The following is a 26,330-nucleotide window of genomic DNA, read 5'->3' on the forward strand; positions in this document are numbered from 1 at the left end:
AGAAATAAACTTTTAGTCTGTTAACTCACTGTGATTTTTTATTTATCTATTACAGCAGCTAATGTCACCCCAAATCATACCGAGGTAGAGAGTTTCATATACAACACTCCCCTCAACATTTACCAAGTTGTGCTATGTGCTAGAATTTCCACTACTAACTGTGGTATGTCATATATAAATTAAAATAATTATAATAAGCTAAATACCTATGAAAATAGTATAGTAAGATCAACACACACAGAAGTAGGAAATTGTAAGAAAATTCAATATAAGAAATACACCTTATAAAAATATAGACATTTAAACATTTTCAGTAATTCAAACAAATGAAAATTAAAATGATGTACCAATTCTCTATCGATTATTTTTCTAATTATGTGTAATGACAGTGGAATGAAGTGGAATGAAATAGTTGCTCTCTTACAATGACAGGAGTGATATAAATTGGTAAAACTATTTTGTACACCTGTTGGAAAGTATTTATCAAAAGCATTAAAAGGTCCATTCCTTTGACTCAGTAATTTCACTTAGGCAAACTATCTCAATAAATCTGTCCTAAATGTGGAAAATAGCTTTAGGCATAGACTTATCCAGCAAAGCATTATGTATAATTCTATCAACCTAAATATACAACAACAAAAGAATGGTAAACTATAGCACTTGCACAAAATGGAATATTATAAGGTACTTAAAAATGTTATTCAAGGAAATAATATAAGAACTTTAAAAAAAATTCCTAAGTAAAATAAGATCACGACACCAAAGTATAAGTTACGCAGTAGAGTGCAGGCTTATTTGTTGGACTGGCTACCAGGCACCTACCCCTCTTCTAAGAGCATTCTGATTGTCTTTTAGAGACCCACTCCCTCTCTCACCATTAGTCTTTGTGATTCTGGCAGCTCTACTTTCAGCTCAGTGATGGTATAGTGGAGCTGCTGGAACTGGCTTGCAAGGGGTGACTGTTAAACATTCAGGAACTCTGCAAGCCAGGCATCTTGAAATCAGCCATGGTGGGAGTACACAAAAGAAACTGGCAAATGCTACAAATAAGGCCTTTTTTAAAAAAAAATTATTTTTATAGCCAGTTTACCAGTGCATGACTGCCTCAGCTCCGCACACATGTTATCCAGATTGATCAATCAACACCCAGAATCCCTCTGGCAACAGTGACTATTTCAGAGATGGGCACATGACCTAATCAGAGTCAGTCAGGGCCAATCTAGACATCTGTTCACATAACCATAAACTGAGCCCTCTTTTCCACTGGGTAGGTGTAGGGTGAAGCTGCTACTGTTCATGAAGAGAAAGACTGTGGGAAAATGGGGCCCACATGGAGTAAACCATGCCAAGAGATGAAAAGGGCCCTGAGAATATCATTGGGCCCCTGGACCAAGGAATACTTGAATTGTGTTTTTTAATCATATGTGTGCCATGAGGCTGTAAGTTTCTAGTGGTAATATCCACCTACTTATATCTCTTGTTCTAGCCAAAGACCTTCTCCAACTCTTTCTCCATACTGCTAGGGGAATAAACTTTCTAATAGCCAATCATATGAGGTCATTCTTCTAAAATTCTTCAATGGCTCCTCGTTGTCCTAACTCAAGCAGCTCATTGTGTTTATTAAGATCCCATGCAAAGCGTACATCCTTTGCTAAGTGTTTTAGTATAAGGCTGTCATTGGGCTTCCCTGGTGGTGCAGTGGTTAAGAATCCGCCTGCCAATGCAGGGGACACGGGTTCGAGCCCTAGTCTGGGAAGATCCCACATGCCACGGAGCAACTAAGCCAGTGCGCCACAACTACAGAGCCTGTGCTCTAGAGCCCACAAGCCACAACTACTGAGCCTACGTGCCACAACTACTGAAGCCCGCGTGCCTAGAGCCTGTGCTCTGCAACAAGAGAAGCCACCGCAATGAGAAGCCCGCGCACTGCAACTAAGAGTAGCCCCCGCTCACCTCAACTAAAGAAAGCCCACTCGCAGCAATGAAGACCCAACGCAGCCAAAAATAAATAAATAATAAATAAAAATAAAGTTCCCTTTAAAAACAAATATATATATATGTGTGTGTATATATATATATATATATATATACATATATATATATATACATATATATATATATATATATACATATATATATATATATATACATACATATATAAGGCTGTCATAGAGTTGGTTGTTGCCCTCAGAGAGCTAAAGCATAGTGGGGAAAGCAGTATTAAAAACAATAGTCACAAAGTAGGAAATAAAAATTCAGTATGTTACTACATCATATAATGGGGGTTAGGAGAGACCTGAAAGATATCATGAAAAAGTGATATTCAGGCCAAGACCTGAAGAAGGAGTGGGCAGTAGCTAGGCAAAGAGAGGGTAAGAGCATTTCTAGCTAAGGGAAGCGAAGCCATGCGAAGTCCGTGGGGCAAGAAGAAACTTGGCAGATTCTAAGGATTAAGAGGAGTCAGGGACGGCAGGAGCAGCAAACAGGAAGCATGGTCCTGAGGGAGATGAAGTGGTAAGCATGACAGCAGTAACAGGGATGTACGATCCTAAGTTCAGAATTGACGTAAGAATCATTGAGCTTATAGGTGGTAAACTTCTGGATATGGATATATCTGACAAGGGAGAAAAGGAAGAAGCATGAGAAAAAAAAGAATCTAGGGCTGAACCCTGAGAAGTTGCAATATTTAATGGTGAGTTAGAGGCAAGAAAGTCTGAAAGATAAAGTGAGATAGAGAACCAGGGAAGTGGGGCCCCATGGAATAAAGCCCAAACTCTTCAGCACGCACACAGCATGCACACTCCCCAGCAAATCAGCCTATGGAACAGGTCACTCTGACCTTAGCCAAATATGATAAACATCTGCAACCTCTTCTTTCTATTTGCTCAAGAGGTATCCTCTACCTGAAATCTTTGCCCCAGCCACCAACAACATGCATTATTTGGCAAATTCCTACTTATCATTTGGCCCCAGTTCCCACAGCACCTCCTCCAGAAAGTCTCCCCTGACTGCCCATGGCTTTATAATGTGCCCCTCTTAGAGCTCTTACTTTGTAATGTTCTACTTGAATATCTTTCTCCTCAACTGCACTAGTAAGCTCCTTTGAGGAAAATCTACATTTACTCACCATTTGACATGATATCCCAGGGACCTAGCCCAAGCCAATGTATGGCTTAATAAAGATCTTTGGAACAAATGAACTTTGTACCCCTGCAAAGCCTACCAAAATGTTTTGCACATAACAGGTACTCAATACATATTTGTAAATTTTAATTTAAAAATCTCTTCTGTCACAAAGTATATGATTGATTAAATTTTAATGCTCAGGAAATTAAAATGCTTCTCAAAGAGCAACAGATATACAAATTTTCTTATAAATAATCCTAGGTAAGAATTGACTTAATATTGCCATTAGCAGGCAGTTCTGAGTTTTGAAGTCATTGAGGCAGCTGTGAAGTCATATGAAAAAGGCTATGAAAATACACTGCCAAAATCAGGTGCAGGTGTCTGAGCTCTCACTTCAATTCCTTCATTTTTTGGTTAACACATGTGGTTCATGAAGATCCCAAGATCTCTTTGGAATATCAGTGTTTCCCATGATTGCATCTGGGTAGGCTATTGTTTTTAAGTTTGTGCCTTCAGACAAATCTCAGTGCCAGGCAATTGCTGAGACGCTAAGAAATGCCGTCCACCATGCTGCTGTGGCTAACACTGATTGGGTCAAACACTGGTGGGTGCTCTTGCCAAAAGCAACATGAAGACAACCAGTCCTGAGAGGAAAAGAAGATCCGACCCTGGGGCTGCTCCTTCATGCAGAGCAATGATGAGCTGCCATTTCAGGGCCCTCAGGGGCCACTGCTCATTCCATGCCAGGAAACAGGGGGTTGGGAATGACCTGGTGGCCACGGGACAGGTTCCCGAGACTTCCTGACTACCCCATGCTTTCTTACAATAAATGCCCATCACCTGGGGTAAGAGAAGCATGCCTCTTATTTTTCATGCTCTAATTTTTATACCAGAGGAATTAACAAATGAAAATCTGGAGACATTCTGAAGTCTAAGGCAAATTCAAGAAGAGGGCAAGAATAGAGCAAGAGGTAAAGTTGGGGAAAATGAAAAAGATACCTAACCAATTAGAAATGCCATTAATCTCTTCAGTTGATTTTGCTGCAAATTTGAAAGAAATAAGTTGCCAAGAACTGAGACACATAAATTTAGAAGGCCGAGGCTAACTTAAATTTCTGGAATAAGTGCATGTACTCATTTTTTAAATTAATAACACCTGTTAGGAGAAAAACACTACTTTTGTTTGAGCTCCATTTCAAACTCTTCTTCTTAAAAAAATAATCTCATTTAATGCTGACATTTGTCCAAAATACACATTCATCTACGAACGATAAAAATTTATTTTGGTTGATCTTCCACAGCAGTAAGTCCCTGTCATCTCTCAGATTTATTCAGTACTTATGAAAAATTCCTTACACTACTGATGGGGAGCCTTTGTTAAAAAATCTCATTTTTATTTCTATTTATTTCTCCTTGAAATATATGAAAAAGGGAAAGATAATCTAAGCCTTAGCTCTCTAGTAGAGTTGAATATGCCAAAAATATTACTATACTAAACCTTCCTGTTTAAGAAAAAAAGTCGTCATAAGTAAAGATATTGATAGAAGACTAGTACGGATTAAAACTAAGGTACAAACTTTTGTGATCATGTAAAAACCAAATGGCAGGGCTGCTCTTAAGAATCATTAGAGTAGGGGCTTCCCTGGTGGCGCAGTGGTTGAGAATCTGCCTGCTAATGCAGGGGACACGGGTTCGAGCCCTGGTCTGGGAAGATCCCACATGCCGCGGAGCAGCTAGGCCCGTGAGCCACAACTACTGAGCCTGCGCGTCTGGAGCCTGTGCTCCGCAACAAGAGAGGCCGCGATAGTGAGAGGCCCGCGCACCGCGATGAAGAGTGGCCCCCACTTGCCGCAACTGGAGAAAGCCCTCGCACAGAAACGAAGACCCAACACAGCCAAAAATAAATAAATAAATAAATAATTCGTTAATCTTATTAAAAAAAAAAAAAGAATCATTAGAGTAAAATAGTGGTATCCTGTTTCCTCTACATACTGAAAGGTAAAAAGAGATCTGAAGGTCATATAATCATGCTATTTAATAAAGGGATATTATAAATTCCCAGTTCAGTGGCCCAAATCCCCACCTTGCTATATAAAGTAAAAACTAGGGTAAGAAGAATTCATATCAATCGATCCACGAGATCATTTGCAATTGTATGCCAGAAGGAAGAAATCCTGCCTGGACCCTAAAGAAGAATAGGAACTTTCTTTGTCTCATCAATGAGCAGACACACTTGATTAGCAAGAAAGACATGCATTGATAAGATCTGTCTATAACATCCCACCAGCAGGAACAGAGAGAGCTCCCAAGGACAGCCAACAATGTACACACAGGCTGTGTTGAGGAAGCCCTCAGTGTCACTGTAATCCTGACAATCAGAGCAACCTTGGCCTTTAGAGTGGTTTACAGCTTCAAAAACTGTGCCGGGAGCATATGGCATCTAGCAATGAAAATGTAATATAAAGACACAGTAGTAGCCCCTGCAGAGAATATGCTGGAATGTGGGTGGAGCAGATCTCTGTTTTGGCTGACATCCTTATCAAGGCAGTTTATATACTTTATACCTCAACTCCCTTAGGCTGCCCTCCATAAAAAGTAAGTGGAGGCAAGAGATTAAAAAATTAACATAACTCATTTTGAAAGCAGTAGACACAACAATGTTGAAACACACAGAGCAAGAAATGGTTAACTTTTCAGAAAAGAAGTTTGATGCCCCTAAAGCCAAGGGACTAAAAGAGATGAACTGTTTAAAATATAAGACAAAGGCCATTTCTGAAAACACAGAGCCTGAATTTGAAAATCAATTCAATATGTATTGCTTTCTCCCCAAAGCACACATAGTATTCATCTGCTATAATCCCCGGAAATTCTGATTCTCAGAACAGATTATGTGGAAAGCTTCAGGAAAGCACTGGGCAGAGGCTAAGCGGTCAGCCTTTCTCCTCCTTCCTGCAGACCCAAGAAAGTGATGGAATGGGATGCCTCATTCCTTTCCAAACTGGGTTCATCCTAGAATATGTGAAAAAAAACTCAGGGTTGTCATCTGGTCATTTGGCAATGCCGTAGAGCAGAAAGGGGCATTGGACCCATTGGTAAGTAACTAGTTACTTAATCGCTTATCCTTTGTTCCTTCAGAGAAGAAAGGAGGCAAAATGGGATAATTATTCAGCAGGTAAAAAACGAGCACAGATTAAGCATAACTATATGAGCAAGAATCCATAGGATGAAGTGAGAGACTTCTTTTTAGAAAAAGAAGAAAGAAAGAGCAAAAGAGAAGGAAAAAGACGGTTGGGCATGGTTATCTTCGGTGTCAAAGTTTCTATTTGGGGAGAATTTAAATTTGATTTTTAGATTAACTACATTTAAATATCACAGTTAATATTTAATTAAATATTAATTCTTATTAATTAATATTTAATTTAAAATAATTTAAACACCATTATTTAAATACCAAGATCTTACCACAATGAGAAGTACATAACTTTTCAACAGAAAAATAAATGCATTTATTATATCTATTAATTATATATGTTGTTTATATATAATTAATAGAAAATAAGAAACAAGGCCCATAGAAATTTGATTTTAACCAGGTCCCAAAGTAAAGCTTATTTCTACCACTCTTTAAAATTTTATCACCCAAGTACAGTAAGATTATAAAGCTATCTTTTAATGTTTCAGATTTTTTTCTCCATTATTTTTAACAGATAGGCAATGTACCTAAATCAGTGAAATATTTTTATATAGAGGTCAGAGCAGCCCTGGATATTTATGTTCTTCTAAATAAGGAATGTAGTCTCCTAAGATAAGAGGAGACAGTCTTAGATGTTTTGAATTAAGCAACTCAATATGTTCCCTTGAAGGGAAATGGCAAATAATATATTCATTATTACTTATTCCAAACCTCTAACAAAATGTTATATTTAAAAACAAAGACTGTTCCCAAAGATCCTAACAGCCCAAGAAAAGCTGTTGCTTCCATATTGCTATCCTTCATTATTTTGTTAGCTGTCAAATATTTATTAAGAGCAAAACAGTACATAGTTTAGAGAAATCAGGTCGTAGGGAGTCAAATTATCTCCATTGAAAGAGATATTCAACTACATATTTTATTTGAGCATTAGCAGTACATGTTCATTAACTCAAAATAGATATTGTCACCAATATCAGAATTACAGGAATTGATTGACATAAACAGGTCCATTTCATATCCATGTGGCCCCTTTCAACTTTTTTTTTTTTAGCAGAAATGCTCTCTTTTTAAATTTATTTATTTATTTATTTATGGCTGTGTTGGGTCTTCGTTTCTGTGCGAGGGCTTTCTCTAGTTGCGGCAAGTGGGGGCCACTCTTCATCGCGGTGCACGGGCCTCTCATTCTTGCGGCCTCTCTTGTTGCGGAGCACAGGCTCCAGACGCGCAGGCTCAGTAATTGTGGCTCACGGGCCCAGCTGCTCCACGGCATGTGGGATCTTCCCAGACCAGGGCTCGAACCCGTGTCCCCTGCATTAGCAGGCAGATTCTCAACCACTGCGCCACCAGGGAAGCCCCCCCTTTCAACTTTATTCCCTATAATCCTTTCCTTATTCTCCAACTCTGACCATATATTTTCTCAGTTTCTTGAAATAGCTATGCTCCTTCCTGACACAGGGCCTTTGCACCTACTACTGCTGCCTAGAATACTGTCCACCCACCTCCTACTTCTTATCCCTCAGGTAAACCATTCATTCTGTGGGGGAGTTTTCAATGCTACTCCCAGTTTAGGTCCAGGCCCTTTGTTTCACGTATGTATATGTGCAACTACATAATTATTATCCATAAGCTTCTACTACTCAGCATGCTGCATGACACCAGGAATAATGTCAATATGTGCTTCCCATTTGTGTCCCCAGCAGTCAGCATGGGGCCTGGCACAGTGTAAATATCCCTTTAGGGACGACTGACACCGTCATGAATGGCCCTATAGGAGACAATATTAGGGATTCCAAAACAGTAGCTTGGAAACCTCACAGGGTTGAAAAACCTCTAGGGAAGAAAGGACACACACGGGACCAAAGAGAAAACGTAGGCAAGTTTTTAAGAAATCTACGGACTGAACAAAGGTAGATAAGGTGACTTCTCTGGCCCATTTTAAGTCTGGGACTCTGAGAATTCAAAAAAAAAAAAAAAAGAACAGCTGCATGGAACAAGTATCATGAGCAAAAATACTGAGGACTGAAGAGGCAAAAAATACACATGGAACAGCACACAGACCACTCTCCTGAGATCAGAGGGACTGAGTTATGAGGAAGAGGTGAGGAAGCACAGGTGCACAGGTGCTGGAAGGTCTGTGGAAGAAGCGTCGTCTTTGCCCAGCACTGCTAGACACTGGTTTCCATCAGTGCAAACGAGCAAGGAGGCCACCCCGAGAGGGGATCCTTTTTAAGATACACAAATTATAAAGTAGCTTTTTTCAATGGTTGGAAATAAAGAATTAAATTTTAAAAAGACAGTTTTACCAGAATAAGATTATAAAGTGATAAGAGAATAATGATAAATAACTACATGGTGAGCTAATCATTTAGGAACAAGTTCAGCTCTAAGTAATAGAAAAATCTACCCAACAATGGCTGATTAATCCAATTAAAGGTTTGGTTTTTTTCTCTCATATTTGAAACCAGAGGCGGATAGCTCAGGGTCTGGTGAGGCAGTTCCATCAAGTGACCACGGATCCAGGCTCTTTCCACAATCCTCAAGGTCACAGGATGAATCATCCCCACACCACCTCTGTAAAAACTCTGGACTTGTACACATTTGTAGGTCTTTACATTTCAGCAGGAACATTAGAGGGCATGCGGGGATAAAGAGATTAACTAATTCAGAGTTAAAGGACCTGTGAGGCTGGGGATCCATACAGATCTTCTGCAAGTTCTGCATGAATTCAAAATGCAAAGATGAAGCTTTATGCTGTATGAATTCATTTCCCATCCAGCATCAGGCCCACGAGGCCCAGAGTGGCCTTGCTACTGGAAATGCCCCAAACCTGGCACGGCAGGGGATTTAGCACTGTCCCACCTGACTGTCTGGCTCAATGACACTGCCAAATCATGCCACGTCTAGGCTTCCAACCAAGAGAAGAAAGCCGGTCTGCAGGCAAAGGGGGGCCCAGAAAGCCTCCTTGAAGCCCCTGTGCTCTACTCTGTTCTTGACCATCTCTGCTTCTCAGGCCAAGAGCCGGGCAGCCTGCGCCTTCCTTGGGCTTTCTTTCTCCCTGGAGGATAGCAAGAAAGATCCTAACTCAAGCGGGTGTTCAATTTTATAAAGCAAGAAATCAGAAGCGCTTTCAGTGTGCTCTTACATGGTAAAAAAAAAAAGGCAAAAGAAACAGCTCTAACTTCATTATAAAAGAAAGCAAACATTAAAAACTAAGCCTAAAAATATCCCAAACCATGGACGCACACATATACATATGTATATATTCATGTTATTTTAGGACCTAAATCCAATACGAATAATAAAGAGGGTCAAATCACAAATCCCACTCTAACATTTCCAGTGACTTCATCAAAGGAGCGTTCTCTGAAGCCTCAGTGTTTTTAAAACTCATGTAATTCCTGTGAAGATGCCAGTGCTGACTAATTCACCTTTGAAGTTTAAAAAAAAAAAACCCTTTCACAAGTGCTAATGCTTATTCATATTCAAAGCAGAAAACCACTGGTCATGCTTATGTTGGACACAATGTTATTCCAGTATCTCATTTCAGTTTTTCAGCAGTCGTTTGTTCCCAGAATAACCATAAGACATGCCTAAGTGAAAAAGTTAATAACTGTTTCACACAGTGAGAAAGAAGGACAAGTTGGGGAGTGGTGAAGGGAGAAGTGTTTAGAAGAGAGAGGAAAACACGAGGAGAGGAAAGAGAACATTTATCAGAGTCCAGGACACATCAGACTTTTTACTGTTAATTCTTGAGCTGTCTGGCATCAACTGAAGCACTTTTAGGAACTACCTTGTTTCACTGATTTTTAAAAGCACATCTTCTCACATTTAACTTCTCTGTAACTTAGATGTAACTTACCATCAATGGTATGTCATAATTTAATTGGAAGCATATAAGATAATGATGCTTCTTGTAATTTAAGGTGCCATAGAATCAATGAAATATGCTATATTCAGTCTTTCTGGTACATCTGGGGGGTATTATTTTATGAACTTACCATGCAAACTATCACTTTCTAGATCTAACATTCCCGTACTGTGATAGCACTAGGAATAACCGATTTATATCCACTTTTGTAATTTTACCTTTCCCTCACTTTTCTAAATATTTATTTTATATCAGTGCAAAGCATGTGTATCAGTGTAAAACATGTATATTCCTGTAAAAGAAATGGAATCAATACTGTTAGAATCGTAAAATACTAAAGGTTAGGACTCTTAGAAAACATCTCCTGAAATCTTCTCATTCTACAAGTGAAGAAGCTGAGACTGAAGAGGATCTGACTTACCGGGGGATCTCCAGCTGGTCACTGGCAGAACCAGCCAGGGAACCCCATCTCTGGGCTCCTACCTGATCCTGTTCTTTTCCACTCTGCTTACCTAATTTTCATGCTGCTTTAAGCTGCTGCTTCGACACAACATCTTGCATTAAAGCACTAGATAACTAAAAACCCAAATATAAAGTTGCATGTATGTCCCAAAGCACCCAGCTTTTTGAATGTCAAAAAAGGTTATTCTTTGTGTTTCCCTTTTTTTAGCACAACTTGCCAGAAAAATTGCATATACAGAAACAGCCAGCAGAGGGAGTCTTTATTTCTCGGTGCAAATAGAGAAAGAAAACAATGCTTTGAAAATTACAACTTTAACATTGTTAACCCTATAGAGGTACTGCTTAAAATAGTTGCAAGCTTCTAAAAAATTTAAATCTATTTTTAAACATTCTTGACTATTTGAATTTTTAAGATAAATTATGTCTACATCTTTAATAAGAAGGGTTGGGGATGGGTTGGGGTGGTATATATATAGTCACTTCAGGTGGTATATAATATAAAGTCCCCTTTCCTGCAACTCAAGCTAGAGATCCTCCTTGGCATTTAGAATGGTGATGTCAAAATTTTTCTTCAAATCCTGATAGAACCACCCAAACTAATTTCACTTCTGAAACTATAAAATAATATTCCTGATGTTTCACAAATACAACTGAATGGATATGCCCAAATATGCAGGCCCAATTAGGAGGCTATCAAGAATATAGGACAATGCTGTTTAGCCAAAATGGTTTTTTAATTGCTCTTTTGAAACTGTCTTAAGAGAAAGCATTTTTAATATCATACAGGGGTAGAAAATCTTTATCTTTCAGAGGGTTTAATACCCGAAATATCTGAAATAACCAAAAGTCTTACTTCTTTTTTTCTGACAAAAGAGATTCTTATTTTCTAGATTTGGCTTAGGGTGCTGCGGTACAGCCAGGAGAGCCAGCGGTAAGACTGCTCCCCCCAAGCAAGAGTCTTAGACTGTTAATCAGCCCAGCTATTTTTAATCTGCCTTCATTGCCAAACGTGGACCAGACACTGTAGTTTGCAAACTAATATGAGGCATGGCCCTCATTCTCATGGAGGTTCAGTCCAGGTGCTTGTGGCGATGGTACACTCCAGAATCTGCTCTGGGATCAGATCCTACACCATTAGCTTATCAATGATGAGTCTCAGATTCCTCATCCTGTAAAATGGGCAAAATGATGGCAAACTGATAGCACTCAATTCATAATAGTGACTATTATTATAAATTTTTTAAAGCAAAATTAGTAAGTCCCCAGAGATTCCTATTGAGCTCCAAGGAACTCTGACATATGGTTTACTCACTATATCTTTGAGGTAAGACTGGAGTGTACAATGAGGGAAAAATAGCTAGGAAGGCAACAGACAGACTGGTAAAAAAAAAAAAAAAGGTGAGATTTGTCTGATGAGTAGACTATAGGTGAAAGGCAAGGGCATTGCAGCTGCGCAATGGCGTGCAGCTCTGCAGCACGTGTGTGCCCATCAATTCTGACAGGCAGCCCCTGTGCCAGGCGGGGCCCACCCGGGCTCAGTCCTGACTTGTCATTCATTAGCACTGTGCTTTGGGTAAGATACTTAACTTCTCCAGGGCTCACTTTTCTCATCCCAGCCTGGGTTTGTCCACCAATCTTGTAGGGTTCTTATGAGGATTAAAGAGAGCGTAATCAGCGCTGAACACAGTATAGCTGTTTTTATTTCTACTGGTGTGGAGGGCAGGGAGTACTCAAAATTGCTCACAGGAACAAGTTGGGAGGGAGAGAGGGGCCGGAGACAGAGCTCATGAAAAAGCAAGGTGGACCAGCTGAGGTGGGCCCTGAGTGCACAGCTTCTTACCACAAGGTATGCAATCCAGGAAAAAGGAAATGAATGCCACAGAGACACAAATGCAGAGATGGAAATGCCAATGACAGGTCAGTATCAAAAAAGCCCAATTTTGTTTTTTCAAAAATTGTGTTTATTCAATGAATAGTAATTATATCCCAACTTTGTACATTCCCTGTGCTGGGCACTTGAGTCTAATGATGATCAAAGATGACACAGCCCCTACCATCATATAGCTCACATTCCAGTAATGTCACCTCTGTCTACCGAAACAATGTCTTAACACTAGGTACAACTGTACCTCTTTCAAATATGTAAGCCAGAAGTCCCTGCCTGATATTCCCTAGGAGAGTGAAAGAAGTAATCTAACCACCTATCTTATTCGATTTAAATCTACATTCCCAGATTTTTAAAAAAAATATTTATCAGCATATAGTAGTTGGATTAATTTTTTTTTAATTCAAATTAGAGTCTGTATACAGAAAGTGAGCTGAGGGAACAAGAATTTAAGAGGCATACTGTCTTTCGTTCCCTGGCTGCATTGTATCAAGGACAACTACTTTTTGTTTGATTCATTTGCTACAAGAAAACTTTTGGATAACTATCAATACTTAATAGGATAGAGCCCCCCCCCAAAAAAAATTTAAATCACGGTAATAGGGAGATTTTAAACTGTTTATGAAACTAGTAAAACACGCCATTCCCCAGATGAGGGGAAAAAAAAGAAATTCACATTTGTTGAGCTTCTACTACGTGTCAAGTACTTCTAAATATTTATCCTATTTAATCCTCACAACTGTTCTGTGAGGAAGCATCATTATCCGCAAAACAGAGAAACTGAATTTTTGAAAGGTTTAAAAGAAGACACCTAAAGTCACAACACTGATCAGTGACAGAGCTGAGCTCAAACTCAGGGTTTCCTGGCTAAAACACACAAACAATCTCCACTACAGCACACTTCGTAAAAACTCACTTTTAGGGAAAGGAAACATTTTTTGAAAACACAGAATCCATTCATCTATGTGGTACCCTTCCTGGGTGAATATGCAACTATGTTACCCTGTATAAAAATTAAAAGGGCAGAAGAAAGATCAAGGTTTAGGGAGAATGAGAGCTCCAGGTAAACAGCAATAACAGTACTCACTACCACTTCACAACCACTTTCCAAGCAAGCCAGCCATCTAAACTCAGGTCACCATCTATGCACTCCATTACCCTCCCCTACACAGGAAATCTGCTCTCTCCCCACTTACTACACCTTCTACAATCTCCAATCAAGCAATAGAATACATTTGTTCAAAAAGCATAACTATATTCTATACCTGGCAAGACAATAATAAAAATCCAAGGGACAAACATTTTCTGCATGCCTAATACACTGGAGTTAACTTGCAGTGGAGACAGCTAGTTCCCCACCGAAAGCCATCCTCCCCATTTCCTAATTCTGATGAGAAGGGCAGTGCGTGGAGGTCAAGGCCCACATTTCCTGGCTTCCCTTGGATCCAGACCACGTGACACAATCCTAGCCAGTAAGATATGATCAGAAGCTCCTGGTTATTCCCCAGTGGCACGTTAATAACTGGCAGAACTAGCCTGTATGCCCTTGGTTCTTCCCATTTTGTATGCCAGGAATGTGAGCCGGATGACTAGCGATCTGCATTTATCTTTCCATAAAAGGAAAAGGGACCCACACTAAGGAAGATACAATAGAAAGCAAGAAGGAGCTTGGTTGCCTGAGGACATTGCTGGACGGCTACATTAGCTTGGGACCAATTCTTCTTGTAAAGTGAAAGAAAAATAAATCTCTCCCCTGTTTAATATGCTGTCATTTGAGTTGTCCGGTTACATGAAATTAAATTCAGCCTGTAACTGACAAAGCACTTTATTTAAAGGGTCTTTCCCTTCAAAATGTAAAATCTAGTTGTAAGACAAAATACAACAAATTTTGAAAACCAAATAATGCAAGATATATAAAACATACACAAGGTCCATAGAAAAAACTAAAAGTCAAATATGAAAAGCCAGAAAGCTTAAGATACACCCTAAGGAGAGCTAATAAGACTTAAATATCATAAAAGGTAATACCAAAACTGATGTCACATGGCAGTAGTTATTCCATTGAGAAATGAGTAATAAAGGTGCATCCGTTGACACGCGAGTCAAGACACCATTGAGACGGATGTGATAAGAAACAGTCTTAGAAGGTTTCAGGATGGTACCACAGCCTGAGCTGGGACACAGACAATAACAGGATCCTGGAGTTGTCCACGGGTCATGGAGCACAAGACTGGGTGCAGAAGTACAGAGGGACAAACAGCAAACCCTGTTTGGAGCACAAGGAGAAAAACGATGTGCTGGAGTGGGGGCTTCAGATGAAGCTGAGGAAACCCCAGTGCACCCAGGCCGCGAAGCACAGCGAATGCTACATTCGCTTGGACTGATTTTGTATGTATTTAAAAGCTTCTGGGCAAAATAGTGATATAATGATGATCTATATTCTTTCATTCTTTACAAACTTGTTTTCAGAAATTCACAGCAATAATTCTAATTGTATGAGGAGGGAAAGGAATATAACAAACTATTCTCTTGTATAGATGGGGAATTGGATCTTTTGATAAATGGCATTGCTCCATATTATACTCATGGATTTTGGATTTTCAAATGATTTGAATCTTATAAAAAATATATTCCAAAAAGTATTCCTTTTTTCTCTGAGATTCTGGAAGACACGTTAGAATTTTGTGTGCCTAGGAAAGTCTCTCATAATTGTAGTATGGCTAAAGAATGTAGAAATGCTTGGAAACAATATGCAGAACAATTTTAATCTGACAGAGGTAGAAACCTTCCTACCCACAGAATCAGAATACGGGCATCTGGCCTTCAGACCTTCCAACCTTTATATAAAAAGAATGTGAATTTTATATTGCACTTAGTATAAGCCTTACAATGCTTGAGTTTTTGTTAACTCTCTGGGACCTTAAAATAGTTTCTTGATGTAATGAACCCAATTAGAGCGCTGGGTAAAACTGTCTTTCCATCTCTCTCTCTCTTACTCTCTCCCTCTCTCCCTTTCTCTCTCTCTCTCTCTCTCTCACACACACACACACACAAACACACACACACTTTGTTGCTTACAATTGCTGTCTGAATAAAATGTTTTCTACACTAGAGCATATGGGAGTTGGTGGAGGTGCAGAGGAAGATGAAAAGATTTGCCTAAGCTAATTCCAGACTAGAAGTTGAATGGCCGTTATACACACCATAAGGCAATTTCATTAACATATTAATTTCAGGCGGTAACACATATCTAATAAGAGAAACACAGTGGAAGTCACAAGACCTAGATTCTATTTCTAGCTTTGCCATTGACCTTCTGGGTGACCTTGCATAAGTCACTCAACATCCAAGAGACTCAGTCTTCTCATTTGAAAAAAAAAAAGGCATAACCTAGTAGTTATCTGAGAAAAATGCTATGAGGTGAAGAACTCATTCAGAACACTTGATGAGGATACGATCGTTTCTGAGAGAGATGATGAAACTTTCTTCACTGGAACCTTGATTACTAGAATCAAGGAAATTGGATCCTGATAGAATTAGAAAAAGTCAAAAATTTCTTTCCAATTTACTTGATAGAGAGTCCACTGAACTACTCTGGTCCTCAAAGATCAAAGTATATTTGATGTGCTACAAAAAAGACCCATACCATGTTAAGAGCCGTGTTTAAAGTTCAAGTTCCCAACCAATCTCAGGAGACCTTATGCCCACTTAGATCAGATATACTTGCTGATAAGAAAATTACTCCCTAGCACTATTAAGCATTTTCAGAAATGCCCTCAGCCTTTCAAATGATTAGGATTCTAGCTGACAAATTATTTTGCAAGAACCACTCGTTCAGGATGTGCCAACTCTATGCCAAACCTGTGGGAAAAGCACCTACGTTCTTTGGAAAATGAGAAGCTGCCCCCAAAATACTGAGAAATGCTTGTATTAATTTGTATCATCTTAAATTATGGTGCATATAGAAAACAAGTTAATTACAAGTGTGGAATAATTTCCTATCTTAGAAAAAAAAGGCATGGTGTAACCAGAGCAGATGGATATTTTTTAGTCAGAAAAACACCCAGTTCCTAAAATAAGAGATACTAAGATTTTCAGAACAGTCTTATCAACAATGGGTCCTCTGGGGATTAAACTGTCGGGAGAAAGAAATAGCATTAAGTATTTTCAGCAAATGATGTGCTAAATTATATGAACATTTAATATGTGTACCAACTGGAAAGGAATAACATGGACTTGGGCTTAGGGAATTTTGACTTATGTTAATTATTATAATAGAAACCTGACTAGAAGCTTATTATAAAAGAACCAAGAGAAATCACAATGATGTATCCATTGGCAGCTCAGACCTAACATCAATTATAATCACAGCTTTGCAGAGTAATCTTGTTTTGCTACTTACCAACCAGTGCTGGATGTTATTTTCTAGCTAAGTTTTACTCATACAAATTTCCTCTAGATTAACTGCTCCAAATCCTTGAAAATGATAGCATCTTCTTCTAATGTTTTATACTCTAATAAGAAATGGTTTAAATACTTTATTATAATTATGAAAATTCAAAATATATTATTTGAGTCACAGAATTATAGACACAAATAAGACTGAAGAGAGCATTTAATGAAAATCTCTCCACTATTATATTATAGGTGAGAAAGTAGTGACTCAGAGAGTTTAAATGACTTGCCCAAGATCACACAGCTAGGAAATGGAGAATCCAGGTGGCATGCTTTCCACCACACCAACATGTTGTGCAAAAAAACCACATGATGAAAATTTCTTGGTTAATCCAAACTGCAGTATTAACTGGATAAAGAAGAATCCAAACATAAGGATATAGATTTGATATATGCTATTATACCTTTTCACATTGCCAGTGACTCAGGTAATCTATATGGTCATTATTAATGTACTACTAAGTCTAAATCAAAGTAAAGACTCCAGCTCAAAGCAAAATATTTTTAATTAAATTTGCTTAAGATGAAAGAAAGACATCAAGAAAGATAAGAACAAATGTTGGCAAAATTATCATATACTGTTTTACTGCCAAGTAAAATGTCCCTGGTGAATAAGTAGTCAACTGGATAAGAAAATAAATTAAAAACCTAAAAATTAAAAACAATAAAAAGAGACACTTCTTTTAAAAGACACCCTAATTGTAAGATGTGTCATTTTCAAATAAATTAAACCATGACCTTTGACTTAATGAAATACACTAATAGTTAACCATTAAAAGTCAGGTACAGAAATAAACATTACAGTTTCTAGTGTCACCAAAACCATTCAGAAAGCACAGTGTCAAAATGTGTTTTGGTGCTTTTTTTTTTTCTATACAACAGATTTGATTCTTTAAGGATTTCAATACACGGTTCTTATTTGATGTATTTACAAGAGAAGTTCAGTATATTCAGCTTTACTTAAATGCTACATTACATGGTGTATTTATTACCTTATAAAATACGATGTGGCAAGTAAGACATAGAAATAAACTTTACAAAAAACCAATAGACAAAATATTTTCACACACAGGACTGACTGCATTAATAATTAACAGAAAGCCTTTTCACAAGGGAACTTAATGGAAAGTTTTTCTTAAGCAAGTAAGCAGGAACTCAATAGAAATGGGTAGAAAACCAGAGGAAAATAAACTGGTGCCATATGTTTTAAACAGTAAAACAATTATATAGTCCATTCAACAATGAAGATGGATGTATTATGAATTATAGTGAAACAAAGAATCTGCTCCTTAGTAAACAAATATAAAACATAATAGCTAGCAGATTGCCTATTGAACTAAAGGCAAAGAGGCCTGAAGTTACAGTAGAAGGGAAAAAAAAAAAAGAAAGAAAAATCTTCAATACAGTCTCCATCACAATGCCCTGAAATCGAGACCAAACTACTTTCACATGGAGCTTTTTTTTACTACAGAGATGTTCTGGCCCAGCTTTTTTTTAATAGTCTAATTTCAATAATTAGTCTAATTTCAATAATCTATCCTTTAATCACCTATAGCCTCAACGAATTATAGCCTCTCTCAGGATATGTAACGAAAGTTTCCAACACATTAATAAACACAGTAACAGGAAATTAAAAAACGGCAAGAAAAAGAAAAGAAAAAAAAGCACAAGTCACATACCCTTTTCTGTAGAACTATGGGCGTTATTGCAGGCAGAGTGACTCTTCTTGCACTCAAACTCATGCCTGCTCTTAGAGCGATCCCCTCCCGTAGATCATGGACGAAATGAAAGAAATCTTTTACAGTTACTCCTTGGGAATCTCGGGGCTCAGTGCAAAGAAACAACTAGGAAAGTAATAAATGTCACTCTGCTTATGTGATTCCAATCTACCAAAGCCAATTAAGGATGGCTGTGGGACAGGACAAGGCAGCAACCAATCAAAGCCCAGAAAACTCCGCCTTTGTCCTTGGAAACACATTCTGATACTTTTGTTTATGATATTTAAAGAACCAGATTAACAGCCATCTAGTTCACTTAACTTTTTTTTTCCAAAACAGTGCAATTCAATGCCATTCTTTGTTGACTAGGCAGTTATGTCTTTACTTTACTAAAACATTTCAACATATGGCAGATAAGAAACTGTTTACATTGGTCTATTTAAAGTGTATAAATATGCAGATGCACTAAATTTACTTATGCTACTCATAAAAGTGATAAATGGGTAGATTGAAACATATTATATGAGGCACAAAAAATAATCCTGAAGTTAGAATTGGTCCAAAAGTGTTAAACTTTACAAGTCATAATAAAAGGATTTTAATATATATTTATGTATTTCGTCTCCCAAACAGCTAAAATTTCTGTATTATGGACCTTTTAGCTATCCTTGAAGCTACACACTTAACTATTCCTGTTAAATATTACCTTAACAATCAACCTAAATAATACTGTTAATAAATGGGGCATAAAACTACAACATATGAATTGCAAATGCTAATGTTTTTTAAAAGCACAGATCTGTGTAATTGAGCATATTTCATTCAATTCAAAGCATTTAAATAATCATGCTCAAAGCATTCTCAAAATTTTAACAACCATTTTGCCTTTTTTCTTACAATAACTAAAAATTGTATTCCAGTATTTTCGAGGGTTGGAGAAGGGTCCATTTCTGGTTAATGAGAAAATTTTCAATAATGTCTAAATAAAAAGTAAGAGAAACACAAAAATGACAAGAAGTATTGCAATATTAAAACTAATCTGAGTTTTCATATTATAAAATCCCTTTGGACCGATTCCTTAACAAGCACCTACTCAGTGCTCTCCAACCAGGACACAGAGAATGACATGCTGCGTTCAGCATGAGGGGAGCTCCCTGTCACTTCTAGATCACAAAGTGGTTGTCGTAGTAACAGGGCAAAATGGGAGATTCTCGGCAACTCAGATACAAACTTTCCATTTCATTATCTAGACTGCTACTGGGCAGAGTTCATTTGGGTGTGTTTTATATGCATGGTGATCTCATATTCCTCAAAAGAAAAAAAGAGACACTACAAACTCTAGGGTTCCCTACTTTGAATTTCAAAACCTACACAGCTCGCTCACAATGGCAGCTGGGGGGGAATTCACTTAATAAAAAAGTCACAGACAGATCTAATTTGTGGGCATTCATTTTATTCTTATCCTACTAGGTTTATCATGGTCTTTTAAAATAAAACTACTAACAAAAATCTACTAATACTGGGAGGGGAGTCACCATTTGTGAAGGAAAAGATTTTGGTTTAACCTTGAGTCACTTTTTTGGCAGGCACACAATAACAAAGCCCATGGTTACTACATAATTTCAAGTTTATTATCTACAATTTTTCTTTCTTCTTTTCTCAATTTAGGCTTGAATATTACAAAGAAGTGTTATCTCTGGTCTCAGAAAGGGTTCCACCATAATCAAAGTAATTCATTCCACTAAATCATGAGGCAAAGAACCCACTATGTGCCAGGCAGTGTGTTAGGTGATAAGTACATGCTAATGAGTAAGATATGGTCACTGCCTCATAGTGGAATAGAGATACTCATTTTTAAATTAAAAATCACGTTCAGTAAAGGGCTGAGTCTCATTGTGATTAAATGCCAAGTACCAGGGGTGCACCAAGGTAGAGGAAACTACACATCAGAGGTGAGATCACGGCAGGCTTCAAGGAGGAAACGACATTTGCTTTGAAAAGTGATTAAGAGAAAAGAATACGCAGAACTTGATAACTGATGGAGATACAGAGTGAGGTTCTCAAAGCCGACTGCAAGTTTTGAAGTCTAGGCGAATGGGGAGTCAGAGATGCTGTTTCACATCACATGATAGAGCTTTTTAAACACTAAAATGAATCCTTCAAGTCAAAACAATGTCCAGGCTCTATATTCACTACAGTGCAACATACCTGTCCTTAAAAAATATTCTACAGACAGTGAACTGCTGAAGTATGATAGGTCATCTCTTTGGAACTCTTGAAAGTTGAAGTTTATAAATTTTCAGTGAAAACCATGAAGAGGGAAATGTGGCATTTTGTGACTCTATGTTGCCAAAAAGGTCTTTGAAAAAAACTCACATACTCTTCTCACAGTCAGCAGGCTGAAAGACTAATGAGACGACACTCACACTTAATAACAGGCAGAGTCTCATTTTTCAGCGATCTTTTCCACGTGTTCCTAGTGACTGTGCTGTATCTCACTTCCTAGTTATTGTAGACGCTGATTCAAAATTTAACTTTAGCCCATGCTTTTTTTTTTTTTTACCATTATTATAAATGGCTTGCACCACTCACTAACCTTGTCACCTGAGCCTTAATTTCTTCAGCTGCTGCTAAATGGGGATAAAAAGCTATGGCCAACAATTTGGGGATTGCTATGAGGATCAAGGATATCAGTTTTGTGTACGGTCTGGAAGAGCCCAAGGCAGGTGATGAGAAATACTCCGTGAACTGCTCCTGCAGAGGACTGGGCCTAAGATGCATTCTCCTTAGACTGTGTCACAGATCATTATTTCCAAATTAAATTTTGATATAACAGGGTTGCAAACAATATAGCAAGGTCAACAATGAAATACTATAGAATAGCACTGTACATGATTTTGTTCTTTGCTCAACACTTTGATAGAACAAGAGTGAATTTTGTCACTCAAAATATGCATATCAAAGTTTCAATGTGAATTAAGAATAACACAGAAAATAATATATAATAAGTATTATGATGATAATTAATAATATTTAAGTGAGCACCCAGTACGAGCCAGGCATTGAGCTAGTTTTCATTGAATCCTCATGACAACTCTATGAAGCAGGTACTAGCTATTCAATAGATGAGGAAACTGAGGCCAGAAGAGCAGACGGCTAAAAATGGTCTCAGATACAAGTATGTATTGCAAAAACTTATCCAAGTCCACGAAGTACATAAGTCAATCAGCCAAGGTGAACACCACATCTGGCCCTCCCCAAGATACTCTACTATTCTACTCTACAATATTCTCTCCCACATTGTACTATATAATTTGATGTAGTATTAGCATAAAATGTCATCTTCATACCACCCTTGTTTCTGATGTACCTAAGCATTTGTTTTACTAACTCACCTAATAAATAAGCGTTGAGGGCCTTAGTATGTGTAGAGTACTATGCTATTTGCTATGGGGAATTCAAAGTTGATAACTCCTGCGTATCAGAGGAGCTGACACATGGCAACATGTCAACACTTGGTCAAAGCAGTGTACAAGGTGGAATCTGGGCAGAAGAATGCGACATAAGCACCAGCCAACATCTAGGTTCCAAGCCTGCCTTTCAGACCTCTTCTCCCACTCAACATCAACAAAAGCTCCTTGGAGTTCCCTGAAGCGCGTTCAAGTTCCACCTCTTTTTTCATAATGTTCACTCTCTAAAACCCACAAATCTTTTAAGGCCCAAAACCAGTCCCACCTCTTCTGAAAGTTTCACTGATCTCTCATCCTTCAAGCTTCTCTCCTTTTCTTTCTTCCTTTTTTTTTTTTTGCACATATTACTTTAGAATTGAGAGGTAGAAAAGGAGGGAGCGACAACAAACACAGAGTGCCTGTCAAGTGTTAGGCACTTTACATATGGTATTTCATTTTATTCTAACAAACCCGTAAAGCAGGCATCATTTGTTCCCATTTTACAGATTCAAACCATATCTATTTTTTCCAGACTATCTCTTTACCCTTCATCATATACCAGTTTAGTCAAGCTTCAGCTACTGTTTTCTATGTGTGAGCACCTTATATCATTTAGAATGTAGGCTCCCTGAAAGTAGGGACATGTGTAATTTCCCTTTAACCATCACTCTGTCACCCCAAGTGTCTTTATACATGGGGAAAAAATGCTATAAGGCACAAGAATGCTTCTTGATTACTAATTCCTACAAATACTTCTTCAGCCAACCAATCGACCAGTCTCCTGCTTTACACAAAACACAACTTGGTTTGCCCCTCCATTTTCCTCCTGTATATTGTGCTATTGTGCTACCCATTTGGGGTAGCTCATTGCCCCTCCATATTCATTAACTCCCCCAAAGATACAGATCAAAACTGACCCCTCCAAGAAGTCATTCCTCCATCTAAATTATATCATTCCTTGTTTTGTACTTTTTTTTTTAGGACTTAAACTTTTCCATTTCTCATGCCTTTCTCTGCACACACTAATACACTGCTTTGATAGCTAATAAATCCTTTCATAGGCCCCAGTTGTTTGCCTAAGGAGACTATAATCCTTAAGTGTGGGACCCAGGATTTCATCTCCTGTGCTGCTCCCAGAATACCTAGCAGGATGCTCTCTGTACACAGCAGGCATCATGTTCACTCACAATCAATGTGGAAAGACTAGTCACTCCGGTTACATGGCGGACAAGCCCCCTTTCTCGTCTTCACAGTTGCTAGCCTTATGATTTAATCTGAACAAAAGCACACAGTCTTCTTCACAGGATCATTTGGATATTCTTTTGCTATCTGACATAGTTCTGTTAGTGGTCAGTAGTGTCGACACTAAATTTAACTGTTGTCCTAAGAACACCGGTTTTAGAAAAGTCTTAAAATATTTGGTTATAGCATTTAATAGCAATAAACAGTCTAGATCTTTAGACACAAACTCAGTACCTCTAGTTCTATCGGCTCATATTACTCAAAGACCTTTTGCTTCTCTAGGTATACACAGGGCATCATTCTTTACACTTGATGGGCCTGATCTGATCTTCCTCTATCCTATTTCTCCCCCTCTACTCTGACAGTTCCTTCCTTCCATCAAAAATGTCTAGGATTTCTTTTTTCTCATATTTATTTATTTTATTTATTTATTTGGTTGCGCTAGGTCTTAGTTGCGGCAGGCGAGCTCCTTAGCTGTGGCTCGAGGGCTCCTTAGTTGCGGCATGCAAACTTTTAGTTGGGGCATGCATGTGGGATCTAGTTCCCTGACCAGGGATTGAACCCGGGCCCTCTGCTTTGGGAGTGCGGAGTCTTAACCACTGCACCACCAGGGAAGTCCCCTAGGATTTCTTACTGATTTAAACTCTGATAGAAAGTTTCCTCTTTCAAAGAAATTACTGAATGACTTATAAGCCTTAGTCATGATAAATATAACCAATCTGCAGTTCAGTCAAGTATTTTAAAAGTGCCTATGTATTCTTCACCTGACATAGCTTTCTAGGAGCATTATGGCTGCCTATCAAGGAGGCATAATGTATTGTACTGTCTACAGGAGGGCAGATGGACACTTAAAAATAACTACAACTATATGTTAAGTTCTTTAACTGAGTATAAATAAAGTTCTGGAACCATAAAAAAGAAAGAGCTTACTTTCACCATGAGATAGCAGACAAGTTCCCTAAGTGGACAAAAGATCCAAGAATGAAGGTAATTCCAAGTAATGGAAATATATACAAAGATGAAAAACATGGAAGGAGCTTCCAGACAAGAATGGTCATTCTATGTCATGCTCAGAAATTTGACTCTCATCCTCAAGGGTAGTGATATTTGATAAGATGTGAATTTTACCTCAGTGTGAAAGACAAACTATGGAAGTGACTAGAAGGAAGGAAAACAGAAACAGAGAAATGAGTCCTAAATGAGTCTTAGAGAGAAATGGAAATTACCAGATTAGAAGGAAGTCAAGATTTCAAAGATGACAAGGAAGTAGAAACACAGATTCAAGTGGCCAAATACATTAACAAATATAAATAAAATTATAATTTTTCCCTGTATTTGAGCTTCCAACATAAATTATAATTAACAAAAGTATAGGCTATAAGAAGATAAATGTCTTACCTACACTCTTCAAATTTCATATACTTTAAGGTTCTCTTTAGAAAAATAGTTAGATCAAGAAAGCAGACAGAAAACAAGCACCTAACTTTCTTCATGCCCCCAAAACCTTAAAATGACAAGAAGGAGAAGGAGGAAGAGAAAGAAAATAAAGAGATAATTTCCTTGCTAAGAAAGAAGAAATCATTTCTTTTTTTTGCTATGCTGGGATATAAGAATGGTACCTTCAGTATACCATAAATTAAAAGAATCTCTAGAAGCTAGAAATCATTGGGATTAGACTGATAAGAGCACAAGAAATTATAGCCAGAATTTGTGTATAAGAGAAAAGATGGTGAAGACAGATCCAGAGAACTTAGGTTTAGAGTATATTTAGAGAAAATATAAGGTCATCTTAAATACTATATAAATACTTAAGAGAAAAGGAATGTAGAGGATGAGGCAACCCAGAACTTCCAAACAATACTGTAATAAACAAAGCTAACAACTAATAAACAGTATAGAAGATAAAGTTGAGAAAATGTCTCTCACAATGTGAAGGGAAAAGTCAAAGAAACGAAAAGAAAAAGAAACCATGGAGGAACAATCTAAAAAGATCAACACACATAGAATATGAGTTACAGAAAGAGTAAAAAAAGAAAGCACAAGGAATAAGAAAGAAAAGACAGAAGTTCCCTGAGCTGAATAGTTACAAATTTTAAACTAAAAGTGCCCCCCGATGGCTAATTTGAACAAAAAAGTAGTCATGTTAGACAAATAGTGGGAAATGTGACAAATTCAAAGAGAAAAGATAAAATTCCTAACACTTCCTGAGAGAGGAATTATCATTTACCTGCAAGGTATGAGAATCAGACTGGCATCAAAATATTATCCAGTTTCTCAATATCCCCCATGAACATAGGCACAAAAATCCTTAAAAAATAACGGAAACAGGGCTTCCCTGGTGGCACAGTGGTTGAGACTGTGTCTGCCAATGCAGGGGACACGGGTTCGAGCCCTGGTCTGGGAAGATCCCACATGCCGCAGAGCAACTAGGCCCGTGAGCCACAACTACTGAGCCTGCGCGTCTGGAGCTTATGCCCCGCAGCAAGAGAGGCCGTGACGGTGAGAGGCCCGCGCACCGCGATGAAGAGTGGCCCCCGCTCGCCGCAACTGGAGAAAGCCCTCGCACAGAAACGAAGACCCAACACACCCAAAAATAAATAAATAAATAAATTTATTAAAATAAATAAATAAATAACGGGAAAAAAAGGAGGTCAGAAATCCATTTTTGCAGGAAGACCATACCTCTGTAGCAGTGGGAAGTCATTATATTAAGAAAAATGTCACACCTTCCCATATCCCTTAGCTTAGAAGAATTAAAGACTGAAAATAAAATTCAAACACAAAAAAGGAAGTCTTTTTAACTTAGTACCTAAACTGTGACTGTCTTCCTCATGAACCTCCCATAAATATGTTCCAAGAAAAACCCACTGCTTTGAAGATGAATAACAAAACAGAACCATCATCGAATCTGTACAAACATACTATGAATGGG

The 26,330-nt window shown here is 38.1% G+C and overlaps 1 protein-coding gene across 7 annotated transcripts in view; it reads right to left on the minus strand.

Moving 5' to 3' along the window:
- GRB14 (growth factor receptor bound protein 14) overlaps positions 1 to 26,330 on the minus strand; it is a 177,945-nt gene that overhangs the window by 50,559 nt on the left and 101,056 nt on the right. Inside the window, exon 1 of one of the 7 annotated variants that reach the window (XM_036858657.1) lies at positions 18,669 to 18,840. The exons of 5 other annotated variants lie outside the window; for them this stretch is intronic. In XM_036858657.1, the coding sequence (XP_036714552.1) occupies positions 18,669 to 18,731 (63 nt within the window). In that variant the 5' untranslated portion in view covers positions 18,732 to 18,840. Of the gene's footprint in view, positions 1 to 18,668; positions 18,841 to 26,330 lie in introns of those variants that run through there. One more of the 7 variants, XM_036858659.1, reaches the window with a different exon arrangement.

The sequence above is a fragment of the Balaenoptera musculus genome, chromosome 7, assembly GCF_009873245.2.
Source record: "Balaenoptera musculus isolate JJ_BM4_2016_0621 chromosome 7, mBalMus1.pri.v3, whole genome shotgun sequence".
NCBI lineage: Eukaryota > Metazoa > Chordata > Mammalia > Artiodactyla > Balaenopteridae > Balaenoptera > Balaenoptera musculus.